General features: G+C 42.5%; 1 protein-coding gene across 5 annotated transcripts; it reads right to left on the bottom strand.

Annotated features, from left to right (window-relative positions):
- Positions 1 to 432: 432 nt before the first annotated feature.
- On the bottom strand, positions 433 to 18,114 carry LOC311147144 (uncharacterized protein). 5 transcript variants are annotated; one of them, XM_084183771.1, is made up of 4 exons: positions 4,237 to 4,564; positions 4,020 to 4,141; positions 2,409 to 2,523; positions 433 to 2,187 (listed from the first exon to the last, which is right to left on the bottom strand). In XM_084183771.1, exons 1-4 carry the CDS (start codon positions 4,448 to 4,450, stop codon positions 1,118 to 1,120), a joined length of 1,521 nt encoding a protein of 506 aa, XP_084039897.1. In that variant the 5' UTR covers positions 4,451 to 4,564; the 3' UTR covers positions 433 to 1,117. The 5 variants fall into 5 exon arrangements, with proteins under 5 accessions (XP_084039897.1, XP_084039896.1, XP_084039898.1 ...); XM_084183770.1 differs by having other exon boundaries at positions 4,020 to 4,120; positions 4,237 to 4,536; XM_084183773.1 differs by lacking the exons at positions 433 to 2,187; positions 2,409 to 2,523; positions 4,020 to 4,141; positions 4,237 to 4,564 and adding exons at positions 15,719 to 16,987; positions 17,190 to 17,304; positions 17,461 to 17,582; positions 17,672 to 18,041.
- Between the last annotated feature and the right edge of the window lie 6,448 nt (positions 18,115 to 24,562).

Below are 24,562 nucleotides of genomic sequence, written 5' to 3'. Positions count from 1 at the left end.
TAGACGCCCTCTCCTCCCTGCCTCTCCTGGCCATTGTGGCCCTCTCATTGCAGTGGAAGTCAATTTAACTGTACGTTGTGACTGCAGGCCTGTCGTAGAACATGAAACCTCTGCGCCTGACCCTACCTCTCCACCCCCCTGACCCCTGACCCCTACCATCCCACCCCTACCTAACACACTGTCACTATTACTCCTCTCCAGTTTCGGGGTTACTTAGAAGTATAAACAATAATATGAAAAAGTAAGAAAGAGAGTTACGATTGTTCCTATCTTCACTCTGCACCGGCATAACCAAGCATCAGCAAGTGATGACACAAGAAATCACTAAACTTCCCCTGTTGACTTCCTGAGTCTCTCCTTTTCTCTCTCTGTATATCTCCCCTGTTATCTCTGCCTCTGTTGACTGGCAAATCAATGAACCAGTAAATCTTTCAAACTACCAATCATATTTATTTATCTTATCGATTTAGCCATCTATGGTATCTAATGATCTTTGATTCAGATTACCAGTTTTATACAGTACAAGTGTAGTGTCAGTTTAGACAATGTACAGTAAAAGTGTAATTTCCAGATGTCAAATGTAAAGTTGTATGAACATACATGTAAGATGTGAGCTAATACACTGAAACACATATTTGATTGCCTAGTTGAGTTAACATAACGTAACATTTTAAGCAGAGTTAAGTTATTAACCTGATTTGATATGATACTGTCCCTTGTGCCAAGAAGTGAAATCCCAGATAGACAAACACTAACTAGACAACATATACTAAATGGTTCCTATATACAGTGTACAAAACATTATGAATACCTGTTCTTTCTTTCTGACATAGACTGACCCTTATTAATGTTTCATCCACTTTAGGAAGGTGTTACTCAGTGTGTGTTCTTTATCTAAAATGCAGTTAGACTCCTTATTTAAATACATGGTTTTTATGATATTTTTCTTACCAGTTGTAAATAAATAGTAAAATGAATGTGAGGAGCCGTCAACAGTCAAACATGAAAACCATTTCACAAATCAATTAGGAGGAAAAGCTTGTCAAAATGTCTCAAAATACCTTCTGTACCACATTTTCACAAAGAAAGTGGTACAGAAAAACTATGCAATTATGTTTTATTTGTTCCATCTGGCCTGAGACAACATTAAACTTGTGTGTGGATCCCCAGGGTATGCGTGTACCACATTTTGAGACACTGGACTTTCTCCTATGTGAGTTCTCTGATGTGACTTCATACTGGAGCGCTGGGTGAAGCATTTCCCACACTGTGTGCACTCATAGGGCTTCTCCCCGCTGTGGACCACAGCATGTCTGATCAGATTGTACTGCTTGGTGAAATTCCTGCCACACTGTTCGCAGGTGTACGGTTTTTCTCCGGTGGTGCCGCCTGATCTCCACTGAGTCCTCATTCTCTTCACCATGTTAAAACTACTGCGACTCAGGCTGTATCCAGAGAAGGTGGAGGTGGTGGCCATGTTTGACCCTGTCATGCACTCACTCATTCTCACTGTTGCTTCTGAAGCCCTGTACTGATGCTGCCTTGACTGTAGAGATAAATTATTTCCGTCATTATTTGAGTTCAGCCTCTCGCTGCTCTGTCTGTCTGGCATCTGTTGTCTAGTCTCATCAGCCAATGTCCTGACATGTCTTTTCATGTGTGCTGCTGCACTGAACATGTTAGCATGTGGTTTCCCTATAGAGGAGTGAAACGATGGCCCTACATCATCTGTCATAGTAGGAATGGATGGCAGCCCACTATGAGATGGGAAAATTGATTTATTCTGAGAGTACTCCTCTATCGCATGAAAGGAGAAATCTGGGTGGCCATCAGGGTCAGTGTCTCTGCCTGGATCCACAGAGGTCCACAGCTGCCGATCAGTCTCATCCATGACAAACTGGTCAGGTCCTGCCAGGGCTGTGGTCAGATCCAGCTCCTCCTTTTTCTCATCCTTCACCATCACTAGCTCTAGTGAGTCCTCGTCCTCGGCTGGCTGGTGCTGCTCTGGGTTGAACACCTTTGATTTCTCTGTAGACGTGAGCCGGGGTGTGCCTGGTTCCTCTGGACCATGATAATTGGGATAATGTTCCACTGAGTCTTCAGGAGATATGTTGGGTTGTGTGATGAAGTCCTCATCACAGTGCCGTTGCTCAAAGGATGGTGGTTGCCCAGGCTTGGAACCAGACTCTAAAGATTTGGGATAAACATGAAAGAAACATTACAAAAGACCCGTAACAGTTGCAAAACATGACTGCTTTAGAACTGACTTTGTGTGTACGTGCGCTCCATATGCCAGCCCAGAACATAAAACACTCAACACCAATGTAGCAATTTGGAACGTGCATACAACCACACCAACACAGTCTACCATAGACAGACAGAGCAGTACCCCTTATGTCAGCACCCACCCTCTCCAGTGATCCTGAGCTCTTCCTGAGGGTCAGTCTTCCACACATCCTCTGCTGTCTCCTCATCTTTGATCAGTATGGGTTCAGTCTCCGCTCTCTGCTCCACATCTGTAGGCTGTAACAGGGGACTGAGGTTATTACTCTGGACACACAATAGCTAACCCTTTTCATACTGCAGTGACCTTGGTTTATAAGCAGGCTCTTTTCATGTCCAGAAAGTAAGTTGGATAGCTACCTGTTATTTTATCCAATTTACTTGGCATAGGCTACAGCCAGAAAGTAGCTTGTGTGATGTCTGGGTCAATAAACCGTTCAATACGAGAACTGTTGTTAACGTTCTCTCATTTATGATCTATCAAGGTCATTACATTGGTAACTGGTAATGTAGCGACCAGAGTGTAAATTACACCATGACATTTGGGGGGTATCTATTGAGTGTAAAAAAATATATATATGGTACAATGACTTTTCAGGCTACAAAAAAGGTACATTTGTCAGCAGGACGCATCAATTAATGTAGGCCTAATCAATGGCAATCATGTCATGAGTTGAATCAAAACATGTTTTACACCCTAGTTCATGAGTTGTCCATAATTCATGAGTTAACGCTTGGAGTCTTCACAGATCATTTGACATAAAACACTACCTTTCTTTGTTTACATTAATGACATTTATGAAAACATTTCTAATGGGCACACAACTCCAAAATAATGTAGGCCTATGCCATTGCAAAATCAAATGCTTCTAACCAAACGTTAACCTCTAATAACCAAAAGAGGCACCTTATAGGCCTACTGTCATTAACGTATAGCCTACTTGTTGGATGGATTGGATGCACATTGGTGTCTAGCTGTTGTCTAGTGATATTGTCGACCATCATCTGCTGATCCAGGAAAGAAAACAAATATTGATAGAAAATAAAGCTAAATAAATGGTCTACTACTTCTGGCCACAGATGGCACGGAGAACACCCATGCGCACCTGAAAAACTAAACAATGAGCGCTCTAAACAGCTGACTATCAAAAGCAAACAATGACAAATCAACAGATAAATCTAAAGCATTGGAATAAAGGCTATTTATCAAGGACGCATGGCAAACAAATGGCGAAAATGAGGAAGTACAAAGGAAAATCTATACATAAGGGAGCTCAGCTGAGGTCGAAATTTAGCACTACTGAGTGGACAGCACAGCCACATATAAATAAATGGTTTAAACCATGACAGAAAGGTGGGGATGTTTGTTTCATTTGGAAGCTTTTATTTTAATATTTACCACTGTAAAACATATTTACCACTACATTTTAAACAAATAGGAGAATGGTTAAATTAGCATTATTTAGAGACCCTCCCAAAGTTGGACTTTTGTTGCATTTAGGAGAGCGGATCTTGTTTATAAGAGCGAATCTCGACTCTGCCACTGGAGTATGCTTTTGTGGCACAGTCGATTGGCTCGCAGGGCTTCTGGCCAGAAGGTTGAGGGTTCGAGCCATACTCCCTGCTGGTTTCATTGCAATACTAATGAATCACACAAAAACGGTAAATATTCCAATAACAGAATTGATCCAAGAGGACATCAGATCTTTGTAATTGTAAAAGGTGATGCATCACACCTGGGGTTGAGAGTCCTCTCCAACAGCCATCTCTCCGTCTCTCCACTGTGAGCTATTGCTCTGCTTGTTCAAAACAACCTTGACTGGATATGAAGATCTCTCTGATGCCATTGGGTAAAAAACTGGAAAATAATTGTATTCGGTCAAATATTAGGGCTATTCACACATTTGGGCTTTCAATATGCAATCAATTTATCATCAATAACACATCTACTACCTTTTCTTCTGACTCGTCCTCGTGTCTTCTTCAGCTCGCTCTCCATCATCTGACACTTTCTTTTCAGTACATCAATATCTCGCTGGCTTTGGGTCATTTCCAAACGTATAACTGCACAGCTATCATCAACACGTTTGTTTATTTCTGCTACAGCTGCTTTAGCTAATACCTCCATAATGGATACCAACTGCTCCTGAAAATTGCAGCTTGCCATCTTGTCCAGCCCAAATTACAGATATGTATTCTCTGTGTTTTAGTAAAAAGTGCAATAAACAATTCGTAGATGATGATAAATGGCAACAACGTTTCAAGTGGGAGATGCGTGCGCAAATGCAATCACACTTCCGTTCAACTCGTGACGTAAATATTTATTACCGTAAATATGAGACCGCAACAGCCCTTGAAAATGTGGTAGTTTTAGCAACTTCCAGGCAAATACCAGTGTCTATTCTCCAGGGTGTATTCTAGTCTGCCTGTAGGGTAGCCATATCTATTGACCAAAAAAATGACGTTTTACGATCTGAATAAAGCATATCTCTTTTTAGTCAATAGATATGGCTACATGTATGGGAGGGAGAGTGTAGTGCAATGCCGTGGCTCACATGGTTATTATGCATAAAAGGCTATAGCTGCATAATGCACTGTGGTCAAATGTAAAATACAAATCCACTTTCTTCAACCATTCACAAACACTCATGGTTTATATATGATCAAATATTGTCATGTCCATTCTCATCAACACAACCTAATAAAACCATTCTGAAAATGTGGCATGGTATTTATTAAAGGATAGAACAAGCAATATACTTATTTGACACACAGTTAGGGAACAACGACGATAAACTAGTTTCATGTAAACTTAATTTCATTATATATTTCAAGTAACTATTGCATGCTACATGCTCCAAATTTGAACCCGAACGGACCTGATCATTAAAAAAGGGGGGACCCCGATGGACCCGAGAACAATCAAACCCAATCCTGAACGGACCCGACTACAACCAACCTGTCCTAGACCAGACCCGATTGGACCTAATTGAAAAAATATATATGTTTATCAGACAAGTGGCTCTTCTGGTTAGCGAATATGTCTTTATATGTTGTCTAGGACTTCTATAAGTCAATACATTCACCTTATTAGTGTAAAGTAAATATACTATAGGCTATGCAGAGCCGTGGTCAGGTCCATTCGGGTCTATCAGCTGTAGTTACATAGACCCGAGACCCAACCTGGCTGTTGTTACATAGAACAGAACCCGACCCAAGTTAAAAGTTCGAATTTTGGACCCAGACCCACTGGGTCGGGTCTCGGGTATACGGGTGGACTCGTGAAGACATGCATTATAGCTGATTTACATTCAGAGGTTCTTCTCTTAGGGCTTTTAAGGCACACACATATATAAGTAGAGTTATTAGATATAAAGTGTATCCATATCAGATAGTGTGTAGAAGATAGTGAGTAGTGTTGATTGACCTACATGAAAGAATATGCATAAAAGTACAGTAGTACTGATATACTGTATCTGTGTGAGAGTAAGTGAATTATGATTGCATATGTTATGGAACAGTGTGTATACAATGACTGTGTGTACACTGGGTGGTATTTCTCTCCAGGAGAGGAAGTAGAGCTGGCCCAGTGCATCACCCACACCAGTTCAATGGAGCAGTGCGGTTTCACCTCCAAGACTACAACAGTACCCACACACACACACCTGTAGAGAGATAAAGTGTAAGCATACAGACAAACATACATACATACATACATACATACATACATACATACATACACAAACAGTGCATTGCTGTGACTACTCCTCCATTCTTGATAAAAAAATTATTTGAGTGCATGGAAACTGAAGAGTTAGAATTCATGCACCTGTTACTTGATGTTTCTGTCCCACACTTTGACAGTTCTGTCATGGGACGCCGAGATGATCATGCTGTTGGCGAATCACAGTACACTGATCCTGTCACTGTGTGCCTAGGGAATATCCATCAAAATCATCATCATCATCATTGGAAAAAAAGACATCAGTTTCAGAGGAAAATATCTTACAGGTTTCGTGCTGCTCCAGGAGTTGATGTTTGGTGGCTGGTTGAACCACATGTTTCCCTTGGAATCTCCCACACCACCAACTCTAGAGACAGCACACAGAATAACAGTGCAGTTAATAAATTATTCATATAACAACATTTTTACAGATGATTCATCAAAATGTGTATGAGTTATGACGTTGTACTGCAGTGCAGTGCAGCTACTGTACCTCCCTCCACAGTCACTGCAGTTATCCAGCCACCTTTTCCCCCACTAGACTTGTCCATTTCTAGCTCAATGTCACCACATGATGAAGACAGATCAGTATTTGGGCCCATGACATAATAGGAAAGACAGTTATGACCATATTATCAGTCACCAATATAACTTACAGTACCAGTCAAAAGTTTGGACACACCTACTCATTCAAGGGTTTTTCTTTTATTTTTACTGGTTGAGAGAATGCCAAGAGTGTGCAAAGCTGTCATCAAGGCAAAGGGTGGCTATTTGAAGAATCTCAAATATAAAATGTATTTGGATTTGTTTAACACTTCTTTGGTTACTACATGATTCCATGTGTTATTTCATAGTTTTGATGTCTTCACTATTATTCTAGAATGTAGAAAAAAGTTTTAAAAAAAGAAAAACCCTTGAATGAGTAGGTGTGTCCAAACTTTTGACTGGTACTGTATATCAAAACAATAATCCAAAGAGTAGCAGTGTGTTCATTGATAATGACGATGATGATGAATTTGTCAGTGATGATGATGATGGTAAACTCACCAAGAAGCCAAGCACAACCTGTCCTTTCTTCTTGTCCACCAGCCAATATCTTTTTGATACAGTGTGCACTAATGAACATGACCCTGGTATTTGGCAGACAGAGACTAGGGAGGAAAATACCATGTATCTGAATCTGGAAACAGCTGGGGCACGTGGGTGAGGATGAATTCCACCATGATGGACTGGACCCTCACCTCTATAAAGACTGCTGTACTGTTAAACCCTGAAGCCTCAATGTCTTTTGACCTGTAAACAGCCTCAGAGGGTTAAACAACATTGAACAATGCAAACACACTGTTTTAACCATCTCTATCTAGTTCATGTCTTTCTCTCTCATGTAGATAAATACACACACGAGAAGGTTTGGAGCCCAAACAATGGCGAGGTTCCGGGCATGCATGTTGGTGTGTGAGGAATAAGAAGCCATCTTGACAAGGTGATGCATCAGGAACTCTAGAGTTCTGAGAAACCAGGGGGAGGGAGAAGGGGCAGAGAGAGAAGAAAATGGGTTTAAGTTTGTAGATTTAGTTTGAAAACAGCTTAAACTATTGGAGAAAAACGACACAAGGCACAATTTTAAATCCAATTTACAAACAGATGGTTCCATTCATGTAATATATGGAAACGTTGCAAACATTTACTCTGTCTCTATAAAAGTAGGAGAAATTAGTGAATAGGTGGAGGTTTACCTGCAATGCAGGTAACTCCTTCAGCACATCCTTGATCTTCACTAGCATCTCCTCCTCCAGCTGAATCGCCACAGCTTCCTATGGGGAAAGAGGTGTGAGGTTGATACAAAAAGCAATATGCCATTTTATGCTGGGTTCCATTCAGTAGGTATGAAATGGGAGAAAATGTTGACATTTTGAACCTCTACTACCTGAACTTGTCCAATAGAAACACCACTTCTCGTTTTCCCTGTCAGAATGCTTTCTCCCCTTCGCTCCAACTGAATTAAATTACTGTATCTGAATTACTATCAAGTAATGTACTAAGACAGGTAGGGGAGAGTGGGGTAAGTTGAGCCACCTTTGTTTCTAGGAGAAAAATAAATCATTTGACCAAATACTTTGGAAGAGGTCATCATTTCATGGAGCCTCTAATGGAAGAAACCACATGAAAAAAGTGGTAAGCAAGTTAGGTCAAAAAAATGGATTTTCACCAAGTCAAATGAATGTATTGTGTTAGAGGTTTCATGATGCTTGTATCTAAACCAAAGCAGATAACTTTAGGATTGTTCTATACATCAGTTGGGGTTTCTCTAAGCTTCAATATGAGGTCCTAAAACCTAGCACAAAAGTGCGTTCTTGTAGCTGTGTGGGCTAATATAGTCAAAATGTTTGCTTTGGGGTAAGTTGAGCCAATGGTTGAGCCAATGACAAGTTGAGCAAAGTGTTTTCTTCTTAACATAGGGCCTAGCCTATGTTAAAAGTGTAAAAAGAAGTACAAAGTGTTTGTTAAGTGTTAAGTCTGTGTTAATAGATGCTTAAAATGATTAAAAGTCAAAAAAGCTATTGTGATTGTGTTGAATTGTGTTTGGGAAATAAAGGTAGACATGGTTTTAAAAAGGTAGTGGTAATATTTAATTCAGTAAAGACATTTGTAGGTGGCTTAACTTACCTTGTCCCGCCACTCAACTTACTCCATACCCGGGGAAAGTTGTGCAAGGAGACCATATTTTTTTGGACAAGCTTTTGATTATTTACAGGGATACATAACATTTTACATTTAATTTTTTTGTCATTTAGCAGACGCTCTTACAGTTAGCGCATACATTATTTTATCGAACCCACAACCCTGGCGTTGCAAACGCCATGCTCTACCAACTGAGCTACATCCCCTGCCGGCCATTCCCTCCCCTACCCTGGGCCAATTGTGCGCCGCCCCATAGGTCTCCCGGTCGCGGCCGGCTACGACAGAGCCTGGATTCGAACCAGGATCTCTAGTGGCACAGCTAGCACTGCGATGCAGTGCCTTAGACCACTGCGCCACTCGCATCCAGAAATATACAGTGAGTGTACAAAACGTTAAAAGCACCTACCTAATATTGAGTTGAACCTCCTTTTGCACTCAGGACAGCCACAATTCGTCGGGGCATGGACTACAAGGTGTCAAAAGCATTCCACAGGGATGCTGGCCCACGGTTTCGTCAAATTGGCTGGATGTCCTTTGGGGGGTGGATACACACGGGAAACTGTTAAGTGTGAAAACCCCAGCAGCGTTACAGTTCTTGACACACTCAAACAGGTGCACCTGGCACCTACTACCATACCCTGTTCAAAGGCACTTAAATATTTTGTCTTGCCAATTCACCCTCTAAATGGTACACATACACAATCCATATCTCAATTGTCTCAAAGCTTAAAAATCATTATTTAACCTTTCTCCTCCCCTTCATCTACACTGATTGAAGTGGATTTAACAGGTGACATCAATAAGGGATCATAGCTTTTACCTGGTCAGTCTATGTCATGTTCCTAATGTTTTGTACACTCAGTGCATGTCGATATCTTTGTTAGAAAGAATACTATATTTCCATTGATGGAGTGATGCTGAATGTAAAAATGTACCTGACTCTCCCCTACTCACAGCATAGTTGCCATAGAGCTGGTATGTGAGGAGAGGATTGGGCAACTGAAGTAGGCCTTGCAGAGAGAGCAGAGGGTGAATGTCTTGCAGGTACACATCCTTATTGAGATCTGGGGTCCCCTCACTGTCAAACTCACCAGTTTGGAAACAAACACATTACATTTTACTGCTGTACTCGACCACACACACTCACGCTCGCGCACACACACATACGAGACACAAACACACACGAGACACAAACACACACACACTTACCTTAGTTTCTGTGTGTTGGATGACACCTCAGATAGCCTGTAGATCCTATCTACAACCCCATGCTTCTCAATGAATTCACTGCAGCTTCGCAGCACCTGAGGAACTGAGAGGGAGACAAGATGATAATATTCTACAGAACTGACATGGATGAACAACTGTAGGCTGATATTTAACATATTCAAACATATTCTAACAGACTGAGGGAACTTGGGACTTACTCTCCTGACAATTTGTAGCCAGGTGGTCCAACAGGTCACAGCCAAACACTTTCTCATTGTTCCCTCCTTTTCTCCAGAGTCTCCGCATCTCTTATTTTATATAATAATAATATATAAATATATAATAATAATAATATAATATAATAATATAATAATATAATAATATGCCATTTAGCAGACGCTTTTATCCAAAGCGACTTACAGTCATGCGTGCATACATTTTTTTTTTTTTTTGTGAAATTTTCTCCTGCCTTAACCTCTCACATCCAACCCTGTTGTCAACTATGTGTGTATATGTGTGTCTAATATATGTATTTTCTGTATGAATTGGTCAATGGTAACCAGTGGCAATTTTAGCATGTAAATCTTGGTGGGGCAAACCCCCCAGAAATGTAGGGGATGCATGCCAGCAAAGCCACTACACAACACAACACAACACTATACAATACATTCATTATACTACACTGCTCAAAAAAATAAAGGGGACACTAAAATAACACATCCTAGATCTGAATGAATGAAATAATCTAATTAAATACTGTTTTCTTTACATAGTTGAATGTGCTGACAACAAAATCACACAATAATTATCAATGGAAATCAAATGTATCAACCCATGGAGGTCTGGATTTGGAGTCACCCTCAAAATTAAAGTGGAAAACCACACTATAGGCTGATCCAACTTTGATGTAATGTCCTTAAAATAAGTCAAAATGAGGCCTCCAAAGTGTGGCCTCCACGTGCCTGTATGACCTCCCTACAATGCCTGGGCATGCTCCTGATGAGGTGGCGGATGGTCTCCTGAGGGATCTCCTCCCAGACCTGGACTAAAGCATCCGCCAACTCCTGGACAGTCTGTGGTGCAACATGGCGTTGGTGGATGGAGCGAGACATGATGTCCCAGATGTGCTCAATTGGATTCAGGTCTGGGGAACGGGCGGGCCAGTCCATAGCATCAATGCCTTCCTCTTGCAGGAACTGCTGACACACTCCAGCCACATGAGGTCTAGCATTGTCTTGCATTAGGAGGAACCCAGGGCCAACCGCACCAGCATATGGTCTCACAAGGGGTCTGAGGATCTCATCTCGGTACCTAATGGAAGTCAGGCTACCTCTGGCGAGCACATGGACGGCTGTGCGGCCCCCCAAAGAAATGCCACCCCACACCATGACTGACCCACCGCCAAACCGGTCATGCTGGAGGATGTTGCAGGCAGCAGAACGTTCTCCACGGCGTCTCCAGACTCTGTCACGTCTGTCACGTTCTCAGTGTGAACCTGCTTTCATCTGTGAAGAGCACAGGGCACCAGTGGCGAATTTGCCAATCTTGGTGTTCTCTGGCAAATGCCAAACGTCCTGCACGGTGTTGGGCTGTAAGCACAACCCCCACCTGTGGATGTCGGGCCCTCATACCACCCTCATGGAGTCTGTTTCTGACCGTTTGAGCAGACACATGCACATTTGTGGCCTGCTGGAGGTCATTTTGCAGGGCTCTGGCAGTGCTCCTCCTGCTCCTCCTTGCACAAAGGCGGAGGTAGCAGTCCTGCTGCTGGGTTGTCACCCTCCAACGGCCTCCTCCACGTCTCCTGATGTACTGGCCTGTCTCCTGGTAGCGCCTCCATGCTCTGGACACTACGCTGACAGACACAGCAAACCTTCTTGCCACAGCTCGCATTGATGTGCCATCCTGGATGAGCTGCACTACCTGAGCCACTTGTGTGGGTTGTAGATTCCGTCTCATGCTACCACTAGAGTGAAAGCACCGCCAGCATTCAAAAGTGACCAAAACATCAGCCAGGAAGCATAGGAACTGAGAAGTGGTCTGTAGTCACCACCTGCAGAACCACTTCTTTATTGGGTGTGTCTTGCTAATTGCCTATAATTTCCACCTGTTGTCTATTCCATTTGCACAACAGCATGTGAAATGTATTGTCAATCAGTGTTGCTTCCTAAGTCGACAGTTTGATTTCACAGAAGTGTGATTGACTTGGAGTTACATTGTGTTGTTTAAGTGTTCCCTTTATTTTTTTTTTGCAGTGTATAACGGTGACAAACGGTGCTCACAAACTGTTAGGGCCTACATAAAGCTGTCCCAACAGCAGAGTTCTCTTTTCAGCACCATGGAGTGAATCATTACCACTGATACACCTGGCTATCAGCGGAGCCTTGTCTGGCAGCGAAACAGTTAATTCAGCCTCATTTACTCATTTACATAGCTGATATGGCTGACTTGCTTAAACAAATGTGGTTTCTACTGACAATTGAGATGTACAAACTCTGGCATAAGGGGACGACGAGCGGATAAGAGGCAATCCGTAATTTTGATTAAGACATTAATGAGCGAGCTAGGATGGACGTAGTCAAAATAACTATTTGTTCAGCACTTTTGAGATGTACAGCAGCAGAATTCAGAACATGGGCCGTTCCTACAGTATTCTCCCTGTACAGCAAGTCAGAACCGTAGGATAAATAAAGGGGGCATATAAGCAGACAATGAAAGTTCTTACAATATTCGATGATGACATTTCTCTAAAACAGGCTATAGGCTACATGTGCACCACCAACTCAGAACAGTAGGCTAAGTTATGAGGGGGAAAGGGACCAAATTATTAGGGTGAGGCACATGGGCTACTAACAGCTTACTACACAACATACACTTAGTATTCATTTCTTGGCTCCAGTATACATATCTCCCTGGCATATTACATCATTTATGCAGCAGCATACAATACATTTTTGGACTCACCTTGTTGTGCTGTGCTCACTTGAACAGGAAGGTGGCGAGGCGGTCCTTCGTGGGCAAATTTTGTCAATAAACTTTGTCATCAAAGTCTAGCATTCTCTGGATTTATGGTGCTTTCAAGACAACTGGGAACTTGGAAAATAACAAGGTTGAATCATGACGTCAGTGATCTTCAGGTCAGAGCTCTAGAAAGAGGCCCGATTTCCCATTGTGGAATTCCGAGTTGGATGACTGTTCAAAACATATTTTCCCAGTCGGAGCTCGTTTTTTTCCTGAGTTCCCAGTTGTCTGAAAGTCTGAAATTTCCCAGTTCCGAGTTTCCAGTTGTGTGGAACACGGCAGAAGTCATGCTGGATTGACAGCATGGCCAATGTATTCAACCTTTTCTGGCACATCGTTTTGAATGTTTTTCCTTTTAAGCTTGGAAAAGAGACCCTTAAACCCAGACTTGGACCACACACCCACTCCACTGAATAGCAGGCTAGTGATTGCTTTGCAACGATTGCAATTAGCCACTGATTCCTTCCAAACCACTCATTGTTGAATTTGCGATTTATGTCCAATGGCCGATGAGCACCGATATGTTTTATCTATAATTTCTCTTCATATGACAAGGATTGAAAAGGATTTGTCAGTAGATTGTCGACTTGATTCATGGTGATGACTGCTAGCTTGCAAGCTAATAGTAGTAGGATGTTGACATGATTAGTCCAATCAAAGCTAAGGGAGATATAACGTAATTTGACATCATTTTGTCTGTGGCCAATGACCTTGAGCCTTCTTGGATGGGCACTTCTAATGTAACTCTATGGCAGCACCCAAGGGGCTTGAATTTTTTCGCTCTAACCGTAGATTCTGCGGTGACAGAGAGTCCCCATGAGTGACAGAACACTGAGCCAATCACAGCACAACTAGAGAACATTACCAACCCTTACACTCCGTATTTTCCGCTGGCTGCCCCACCACCACCACAGAAAGCTAGGCTGAAACACCTGCATTTTGGAGCTGCCTTACTCAAGAAAGCAAAAAAAGAGACCATGTTTGTATGCGGCTTTATTAATTAATTCAATGATTTTTTGCAAACTTTTATATGACACTTATTAATGACAAAAAAACATGCAAAACAGGCAACAGGTCGCCATTGATGGTTACGTGACCATGAGGATTTCATATACATTTACAATGTGCTGTTCATATTATACGCTGTGTTGTTTTCTTCATTGCTTTACTGTGCTATACTGAGCTGTGTTTTGAGCCATTCTGCTGTGTCATGCTGTCTTGTGTTGTGTTTGTGGCACTGAAGTAAAGTAAGAAAACAGCTAAATCCTCTTCTCAATATGTGTACACCAACACAACACTTAATGTGATCACTTAAAATCTAAATGTACATCGCTCACAATGTACAGCATACATCTCTCTTCACTTCCCCATAATGTATTTTCTTCCACAAAATAAACAGGCCACACCTTTCACCCCAACACTCCTAGTCTCCCTCTCAGTGCAGTGATCCGAGACCACTTCTGTTTTTTTGTGTGTGGGGGGGGGGGGGGGGGGGGGGGGGGGGGGGGGGTTGGATAAATGCCGAAAATAAGGTCAGTGGTAAACACAGGCTTAGGAGCTCTTATACGTTTTGTGCTAAGAGATAATCTTCATCAGTTAATGTTAATTTTGAAGCATTTACAGAATGTCATCAAAACAAACACATAAAGGCTTCATAATACTTAAAGGTCATGTTAACTGAAAGACATTATTTAATATAATAACTAATATAAGGTCTCCTATGCCTGTGTTAACCTCAGACCATGCCTGTGTTAACCGCAGACCTTATTTTTGGCGTATTTTCCAAAATCCCCATAGGCTTTGACCAACGAGCCATGGCTAACTCATTTCCGTTTTTTAGGACTACAAGCTAGCGAGCTCTACTGTGGCCCTCTCACTGCAGCGGAAGTCAATTCAACTGCGCGTTGTGACTGCAGGCCGGTTGTAGAACATGAAGCCTCTGAACCTGACCACACCTCTCCATTCCCCTGACCCCTACCATCCCACCCCTAACACATTGTCACTATCACTCCTCTCGAGTTTCGGAGTGACGTAGAGTTAAACACAAGAATAAGAAAGAATAAGAAAGAGAGGTAAGACTGCTCCTACCTTCACTTCGCACCGGCACAACCAAGACGCAGCAACCTACCGCGTCTGTTGATTGGCAAATCATTGAACCAGTGAATAACTCAAACCAATCATATCAATTTATTTATATTATCTATTTAGCTATCTACAGCAGGGATTGGCAACTGGCGGCTCACCTGTTGTAGGCCCACAGATCAATTTCCAAAAAAACTAAAAAAATATACACACAAGGCCCCAAAAAGTTTAGGGCTGGCTCGGACTGTGTGGGTATGGATGTGGGTACGTAGACACGAGAGCCACTGCGGCCCCTCATGATGAGTTCACATATTTTGTGGCCCCCACCCCCATCAAACTTGCCCATCCTTGATCTACAGTATCTAATGGTCTTTGATTCAGATTACCAGTTTTATACAGTACCGGTGCAGCGTCAGTTTAGTCAATGTACACAGCAAAAGTGTTGTTTCTAAACGTAAAATGTAAAGCTGTAAGAGCATGTATAGTATATTACACTGAAACAAATATGTCGTTGCCTAGTTTTGAGTAACTAAACATTTTAAGGCAGCAGAGTAACATGAAAATATAACTTGGGAAATCAAGTTGAGTTATTAACCTGACCTGATATGAGACTGTCCCTTGTGCCAAGAAGTAACATCCCAGATAGACAAACACTAACTAGACAACACATACTAAATGGTTCCTACTGTATTATTTATCTAAAATCACAGACTGACTCTGTCATTAAATACATTTTTATGAATATAACATGTTTGCATTTCTGTACCACAAAATCATAATGTTACCAGTTATAAATAGGTTGTTAAAATGACAGTTAGGAGCCACAGTTAGGAGAACAGAAACCATTTCACAAATAAATTGGGAGAAAAATATTGTACAAATGTCTCAAAATACCTTCTGTACCAATTTTTCACATACAAAGTGTTATAGAACAATTATGCCCCTATTTGTCCAACCTGGTCTGAGACAACATAACACTTGTGTGTGGATCCCCGGGGTATCGGGGTACCACGTATTGAGACACTGGATTCTCTCCTATGTGAGTTCTCTGATGTAACTTCATACTGGAACGCCGGGTGAAGCATTTCCCACACTGTGTGCACTCGTATGGCTTCTCCCCGCTGTGGACCACAGCATGTCTGATCAGGTTCCACTGCTTGGTGAAACTCCTGCCACACTGTTCGCAGGTGTGCGGTTTCTCTCTGAAACACTTCTCGGTGGTGCCGACCGACCTCCACTGAGTCCTCATTCTCTTCACCATGTTAAAACTACTGCGACTCAGGCTGTATCCAGAGAAGGTGGAGGTGGTGGCCATGTTTGACCCTGTCATGCACTCACTCATTCTCACTGTTGCTTCTGAAGCCCTGTACTGATGCTGCCTTGACTGTAGTGCTAAATTATTTCCGTCATTATTTGAGTTCAGTCTCTCGCTGCTCTGTCCTTCTGTCATCTGTTGTCTAGTCTCATCAGCCAATGTCCTGACATGTCTTTTCATGTGTGCTGCTGCACTGAACATGTTAGCATGTGGTTTCCCTATAGAAGAGGGAAGTGATGGCCCTACATCATCTGTCATAGTAGGAACGGATGGCAGCCCACTATGAGATGGGAAAATAGAGATATTCTGAGAGTACTCTTCTGAAGCATGAAAGGAGAAAATTGGGTGGCCATCAGGGTCAGTGTCTCTGCCTGGATCCACAGATGTCCACAGCTGCCCATCAGTCTCATCCATAACAAACTGGTCAGGTCCTGCCAGGGCTGTGGTCTGATCCAACTCCTCCTCTTTCTCGTCCTTCACCATCACTAGCTCTAGTGAGTCCTCATCTGGCAGGTGCTGCTCTGTGCTGAACACCTCTGTAGATGTGAGCCGGGGTGTGTCTGGATGTTCAGAATTGGAGTATTCAGGAGATATGTTGGGTTGTGTGATGAAGTCCTCATCACAGTGCCGTTGCTCAAAGGATGGTGGTTGCCCAGGCTTGGAACCAGACTCTGAGGATAAACATTACAAAAGACCCTTAACAGTTGCAAAACATGACTGCTTTAGAACTGACTTTGTGTGTACGTGCGCTCCATATGCCAACCCAGAACAGAAAACACCCAACGCCAACTAGCAATTTGGAACGTGCATACAACCACACCCACACAGTCTTCCATAGACAGACAGAGCAGTACCCCTTATGTCAGCACCCACCCTCTCCAGTGATCCTGAGCTCTTCCTGAGGGTCAGTCTTCCACACATCCTCTGTTGTCTCCTCATCTTTGATCAGTATGTGTTCAGTCTCCGCTCTTTGCTCCACATCTGTAGGCTGTAACAGGAGACTGAGGTTATTACTCTGGACACACCATATCTAACCCTTTTCATACTAATAAGTCACACAAAAGCGGTAAATTCTCCTGATATTCCAATAACAGAATTGATCCAAGAAGTCAGGTCTCTAACTGTAACAGGTGATGTATCACACCTGGGGTTGAGAGTCCTCTCCAACAGCCACCTCTCCATCTCTCCACTGTGAGTTACTCCTCTGCTTGTTCAAAACAATCTTGACTGGATATGAAGATCTCTCTGATGCCATGGGGTAAAAAACTTGAAAATAATTGTATTCAGTCATATTAGGGCTGTTCACACATTTGGGTTTTGCATATGCAATCAATTTGTCATGAATAACACATTACCTTTTCTCCTGACTCGTGTCTTCTTCAGCTCGCCCTCCATCACTTGACACTTCCTTTTCAGTACATCGATATCTCGCTGGCTTTGGGTAATTTCCAAACGTATAACTGCACAGCCATCATCAACTCGTTTGTTTATTTCTGCTACAGCTGCTTTAGCTAATACCTCCATAATGGATACCAACTGCGCCTGAAAATTGCAGCTGGCCATCTTGTCCAGCCCAAATTACAGATTTGTATTCTCTGTGTTAAGTAAATAGTCTACAATTTCCAAGCTAATGTGCAATAAACAATCCGTAGATGTTGATAAACGGCAACAATATTCCTTGTGGGAGATGCGTGGCAATTGCAATCGCGCTTCCCTTCAACACGTGACATAAATATGTACTACCGTAAATATGAGACTGCAACAGCCCTTCAAAATTGGTAGAATTATCATTGGCCAGGTAAAAACGAGGGTCTGTTCTAGTCTGCATGTAGAGAGTGCCACTAGTTTCGTGTAAACTTCAAATAAACTTCATTTCATGATATATTTCAAGTAACTATTGCATACTACATTAATTATAGCTGATTAACATTAAGAGGTTATTCTCTTAGGGTTTTTAAGGCACATACATATTACACGGAGTGCACAAAACATTAGGATGCCTGAGCTTTCCATGTAATCGCTTTCACATGGATAGTCTATGATCCCTTATTGGTGTCACCTGTTAAATCCACTTCAATCAGTGTAGATGAAGGGGAGAAGACGGGTTAAAGAAGGATTTTTAATCCTTGAGACATGGATTGTTTATGTGTGCCATTCAGAGGGTGAATCGGCAAGACAAAATATTTAAGTGCCTTTGAATGGGGTATGGTAGTAGGTGCCAGGTGCACTGGTTTGAGTGTGTCAAGAACTGCAACGCTGCTGGGTTTTTCACGCTCAACCGTTTCCCGTGTGTATCAAGAATGGGCCACCACCCAAAGGATATCCAGCCAACTTGATGCATCTGTGGGAAGCATTAGAGTCAATAAATCAAATGGGCCAGCATCCATGTGGAATGCTTTTGACACTTTGTAGAGTCCATGCCCCGACGAATTGAGGCTGTTCTGAGGGCAAAAGTGGGGTGCAACTCAATAAGAAAGGTGTTCCTAATGTTTTGTACACTCAGTGTAGCAGTATTAGACTACATTTTTTATATTTTAGTCATTTAGCAGACGCTCTTATCCAGAGCGACTTACAGTTAGTGAGTGCATACATTTTCATACTGGCCCCCGTGGGAATGGAATCGAACCCACAACCCTGGCGTTGCAAGCGCCATGCTCTACCAACTGAGCTACACAGGGCCCTATATAAAGTGTATGCATATCAGATAGTGTATAAGAAGATAGCGAGTAGTTGACTGAGCTACATGAGAGAATATGCATACAAGTACAGTAGTACTGATATATCTGTGTGAGATTAAGTGAATTATGATTGCATGTGTTATGGAACAGTGTGTATACAATGACTGTGTGTACACTCGGTGGTATTTCTCTCCAGGAGAGGAAGTAGAGCTGGCCCAGTGCATCACCACACACTAGTTCACTGGAGCAGTGCGGGTTTACCTCCAAGACTAGAACAGGACCCACACAAACACACCTGTAGAGCGAGATACAGAGAGATAAAGTGTAAGCATACATGCATTGCTGTGACTACTCATCAATTCTTGATTAAATTATTTCAGTGTGTGGAAGTTGAAGAGTTAGAATGACATGCACCCGTTTCTTGGTATTTGTCCCACATTTTGACAGTTCTGTCTTTGACAGTTCTGTCATGGGACGCCAAGATGATTGTGCTGTTTGTGAATTGCAGTACACTGATCCTGTCACTGTGTGCCTAGGGAAAATCCATCCAAATCATCATCACTGAAAAAAAGAAATCAGTTTCATCAGAGGAAAAGAGAGACAACTTAAAGGTTTCCTGCTGCTCCAGGAGTTGACATTTGGTGGCTGGTTGAACCACGTTTCCCTTGGAATCTCCACACACACCCAACTCTGGAGCCAGGACACAGAATAACGATCCAGTTAATAAACTATTCATATAACTTGTTTACAGAAGATTCACAAGATGTATCAAACAGTGTATGAGTATGTGAGCGTCATTATACTGCAGTGCAGTTTCCTTTCTCCACAGTCACTGCAGTTATACAGCCACCTTTTCCCTCACTAGTCTCGTCCATTTCTAGCTCAATGTCACCACATGAAGACGACAGGTCAGTCTTTGGGCCCATGGCGTACTAGGGAAGGCAGATATTATCATCCACTAATATAACTAATATCAAAACAATAATCCAAACACCAGCAGTGTGGTCATTGAGAATGATGATGATGATGATGATGATGATGCATGAGTTGGTGATAATGATTGTGGTAAACAGGGGTGGACTGGGCATCTGGTATTTCATGGAAATGCCAGAAAAGCTGGTCCATTTTTTTTGCAGTGGGCCTGTCTAACTAGTTTTATTTGTGTGCAAAATGATCATGATCTCGCTACTAATTGGGGCCTCAAGGAAAAAAATTGGCCTGTGTGGGGACCTCAAGGGGGAAAGAATTGCAGGTGTTGCGGCCTCTGGGAAAAAATTGTCCGGTGTGTTAAAAATGCCAGGGCCGAATTCTGATCCCAGTCCGCCCTTGGTGGTAAACTCACCAAGAAGCCAAGCACAACCTGTCCTTTCTTCTCGCCCAGCAGTCAAGTGCTTTTTTCATCATTGGCCACCATTCCAAGAATTTGCGTGTCATCCTTCGAACTGCAATTTAATCAGTTATATACATACAAGTCAGTATTTATTAGTCTAGATCTGGTGTACCAAGTAATAATGTGTGTGTGTACCGTGTGTGTGTCCAGGACTGGCTCGCCCATTAGGCAGGATTAGGCGGCCACCTATGGTGGAAGATTGACGAGGGCAGCATTTTCCAAGCTAATCTGGCCAAGACACACCTCCAACAACACGTAAAACCTCACATAATTCTGCCCCAAAACAATGACAATTTCTCTCAACCAGTGGCATATGGGCTTTTCAGGTGAACGCTAATGCCTTCCTGTGATAAGCAGTACCCACTTTGTCAAAGGCAGGGGAGCAAAATATTGGTCTTGTCTATTCCCAGCATGCGTCTCCAGAGTGCTGTTGGAGAGACCGCTGTGGCGCTCCACCACCGTTCCGTCATCTAACATAAATCCTGTAGCAGATATATCCTAAAGAGTATGTTAACTTTTACGTAACCTACAGGCTGGAGATAAAATATATGACAATGTAATGAGGCGGACACTTTTTACATCATGCACGTTTCTCAGATCAAATAGCCTAACCTAAATGGCGCCCAATCAAATAAAAAATGCACTGACATGTTAACAAACACCATATCCTAAAAACAGGACAGGTCAAAGTAAAATGGACAATTTGGTATGGACAATCAGGCGACTCACAACTGCTGTCCAAGAGTTTAACCCTGTGGGCTAAATTATCATGATCAGTGGATTCAATTTTTTATCTTTACATTTTTTACGAGCCGATCATAGCGAAAAAGAAAATACTTCTTTCCTGCTGTGTAAACACATTGATTCTCATTGCAAATAGGTTCAGGATAACTCCTGATAAAGTTGGGTAGCTGATATTCAGAGCTTAAAATAACCAAATTGATTAGTCACAGGAATCAGGACTAATACAGCCAATGCAACTGCCTGTTTTATAAACGGTAGGGCTACCACATGGATGGGCATACATAAAATTCCATTGCGGGCCGACACTGTAAGCTACACCCTAGTAAGCAAGGACCGACGCTGACGTCTTTTGGAAGTCTGTTTTTAGTCCTGTCCAGACCGGTTTCTTTTTTTGGTGTTTTACAAACAGTAGGCCTACCACATGGATGGGCATTCATAAAATTCCATTGCAGGCCGAACACTGTGAGACGTCTATATTTGGTTCAGATTTGGTCCATTTATGTTTGGTTCAGATTTGGTCCGGTCTGGACCGGCCTTGATTTAGTACAAACATACACTATATATACAAAAGTATGTGGACGCCCCTTCAAATGAGTGGATTTGGCTATTTCAGCCATACCCGTTGCTGACAGGTGTATAAAATCGAGCACACAGCACTGCAATCTCCATAGGAAAACATTGGCAGTAGAATGGCCTTACTGAAGAGCTCAGTGCATTTCAACGTGGCACTGTCATAGGATGCCACCTTTCCAACAAGTCAGTTCATCAAATTTCTGTCCCGCTAGAGCTGCTCCAGTCAACTGAACTGTTCGTCGGGAGCTTCATGAAATGGGTTTCCATGGCCGAGCAGCCGGTCACAAGCCTAAGATCACCATGTGCAATGCCAAGAGTCGGCAGGAGTGGTGTAAAGCTCGCCGCCATTGGACTCTGGAGCAGTGGAAACGCATTCTCTGGAGTGATGAATCACACTTCACCATCTGGCAGTCAGAGAGACAAATCTGGGTTTGGCGGATGCCAGGAGAACGCTACCTGCCCCAAAGCATAGTGCCAAATGTAAAGTTTGGTGGAGGAGGAATAATGGTCTGGGGCTGTTTTACATGGTTCGGGATAGGCCCCTTAGCTCCATTGAAAGGAAATCTTAAAGCTACAGCATACAATTACATTCTAGATGATTCTGTGCTTCCAACTTTGTGGCAACAGTTTGGGGAAGGCCCTTTCCTGTTTCAGCATGACAATGCCCCCGTGCACAAAGCGAGGTTCATACAGAAATTGTTTGTCAAGATCGGTGTGGAAGAACTTGACTGGCCTGCACAGAGCACTGACCTCAACCCCATCTAACACCTTCGGGATGAATTGGAACGCCGACTGCGAGCCAGACCTAACCGCCCAACATCAGTGCCCGACCTCACTAATGCTCGTGGCTGAATGGAAGCAAGTCCCCGCAGCAATGTTCCAACATCTAGTGGAAAGCCTTCCCAGAAGAGTGGAGGCTGTTATAGCAGCAAAGGGGGACCAACTCCATATTAATGCCCATGATTTTGGAACGAGATGTTCGACGAGCAGGTGTCCACATACTTTTGATCATGTACTGTAGATGTCTATAAATTACGTATTTTCAACTTAAATTCAGAACAGAAAATTAACCCGATTTCAACGTCTGGAAAATACGTCTTATCAATGTCTGCAAAATACGTTTTTTCTAGACGTTTTTTTTTCAACCTTATTTTGCTTACTGGGACTATTCTAATTTTGCAAGGGTATAGGCAGGCTTTTTTTTTTTGTCTCACCTAAGGAGGCAGAATGGCCAAGACCGGGCCTGTGTGTGTCTGCATGTGTTTTTTCATCGTTGGCCGCCATCCCAAGAATTCCTATGTCATCCTTCCAACTACAATTGAATCAGTTATGTACATTTCAAATCAGTATTTATCCGTCTAGATTGCTGTCAGTTCCACTTGAAATGCAACAATGTTTCACACACAAGTTATTTTCAAAGAGATGGCTAATAACAGCAAGTGCGCTGCAATAAAGAACACAGTTCCACTCACCAGATGATGATGATTTGAACTTAACTTCTTGTTTAAAGTTGTTCTTGAAAAGGGAGAAGCTAACAAATTAGCAACAACATCCTCTTTGATAACACCTGCTGCATCCGCTGCAAACTAGCCAAAAACAAAAGCTAGCTAGCTAAACCGTAGGAAAACTACTGCTCGCTATTGCGCAGTGACAGAAGATAGCCCTATTTGGTAAAGACCAAGTCCATATTATGGCAAGAACAGCTCAAGTAAGTAAAGAGAAACGACAGTCCATCATTACTTTAAGACATGAAGGTCAGTCAGTACGGAAAATGTCAAGAACTTTGAAAGATTCTTAAAGTGCCATTGCAAAAACCATCAAGCACTATGATGAAACTGGCTCTCATGAGGACCGCCACAGGAATGGAAGACCCAGAGTTACCTCTGCTGCAGATGTTAAGTTCATTAGAGTTACCAGCCTCAGAAATTGCAGCCCAAATAAATGCTTCACAGAGTTCAAGTAACAGACATCAACATCAACTGTTCTGAGGAGACTGTGAGATTCAGGCCTTCATGGTCGAATTGCTGCAAAGAAACCACTACTAAAGCACACCAATAAGAAGAAGAGACTTGCTTGGTCCAAGAAACATGAGCAATGGACATTAGACCGGTGGAAATTTGTCCTTTGGTCTGGAGTCCAAATTGGCTATTTTTGGTTCCAACTGCCGTCCTTTTTTGAGATGCAGTGTGGCTGAACGGATGATCTCCGCATGTGTATTTCCCACCGTAAAGCATGGAGGAGGAGGTGTTATAGTGTTGGGGTGCTTTGCTGGTCTGTGATTTATTTAGAATTCAAGGCACACTTAACCAGCATGGCTACCACAGCATTCTGCAGCGATACACCATCCCATCTGGTTTGGGCTTAGTGGGACTATCATTTGTTTTTCAACAGGACAATGACTCAACACACCTCCAGGCTGTGTAAGTGCTATTTTACCAAGAAGAAGAGTGATGGAGTGCTGCATCAGATGACCTGGCCTCCACAATCCCCCGACCTCAACCAAATTGAGATGGTTTGGGATGAGTCGGACAGCAGAGTGAAGGAAAATCAGCCAACAAGTGCTCAGCATATGTGGGAACTCCTTCAAGACTGTTGGAAAAGCATTCCAGGTTAAGCTGGTTGAGAGAATGCCAAGAGTGTGCAAAGCTGTCATCAAGGCAAATGGTGGCAATGTGAAGAATCTCAAATATGAAATATGTTTTGATTTGTTTAACACTTTTTTGGTTACTACATGATTCCATATGTGTTATTTGATAGTTTTGCTGTCTTCACTATTATTATATAATGTAGAAAATAGTAAAAATAAAGAAAAACCCTTGAATGAGTAGGTGTTCTAAAACTTTTGACCGGTAGTGTAAAAG

Source organism: Coregonus lavaretus (assembly GCF_964263955.1).
Source record: "Coregonus lavaretus genome assembly, chromosome: 19".
Classification (NCBI taxonomy): domain Eukaryota; kingdom Metazoa; phylum Chordata; class Actinopteri; order Salmoniformes; family Salmonidae; genus Coregonus; species Coregonus lavaretus.
The sequence above is the reverse complement of the archived record's forward strand: the minus strand, read 5'-3'. Positions and strand labels throughout refer to the sequence as shown.

Excerpts from the sequence above, each read along its gene's own strand:
- LOC311147144 (XM_084183771.1), bottom strand. The coding sequence starts at position 4,450 with ATGGCAAGCTGCAATTTTCAGGAGCAGTTGGTATCCATTATGGAGGTA. Across the intron at positions 4,142-4,236 it reads AGGACGAGTCAGAAGAAAAG|TTTTTTACCCAATGGCATCA; the intron begins GTAGTAGATGTG and ends ATTATTTTCCAG. Across the intron at positions 2,524-4,019 it reads GAGAGGACTCTCAACCCCAG|CCTACAGATGTGGAGCAGAG; the intron begins GTGTGATGCATC and ends CCCCTGTTACAG.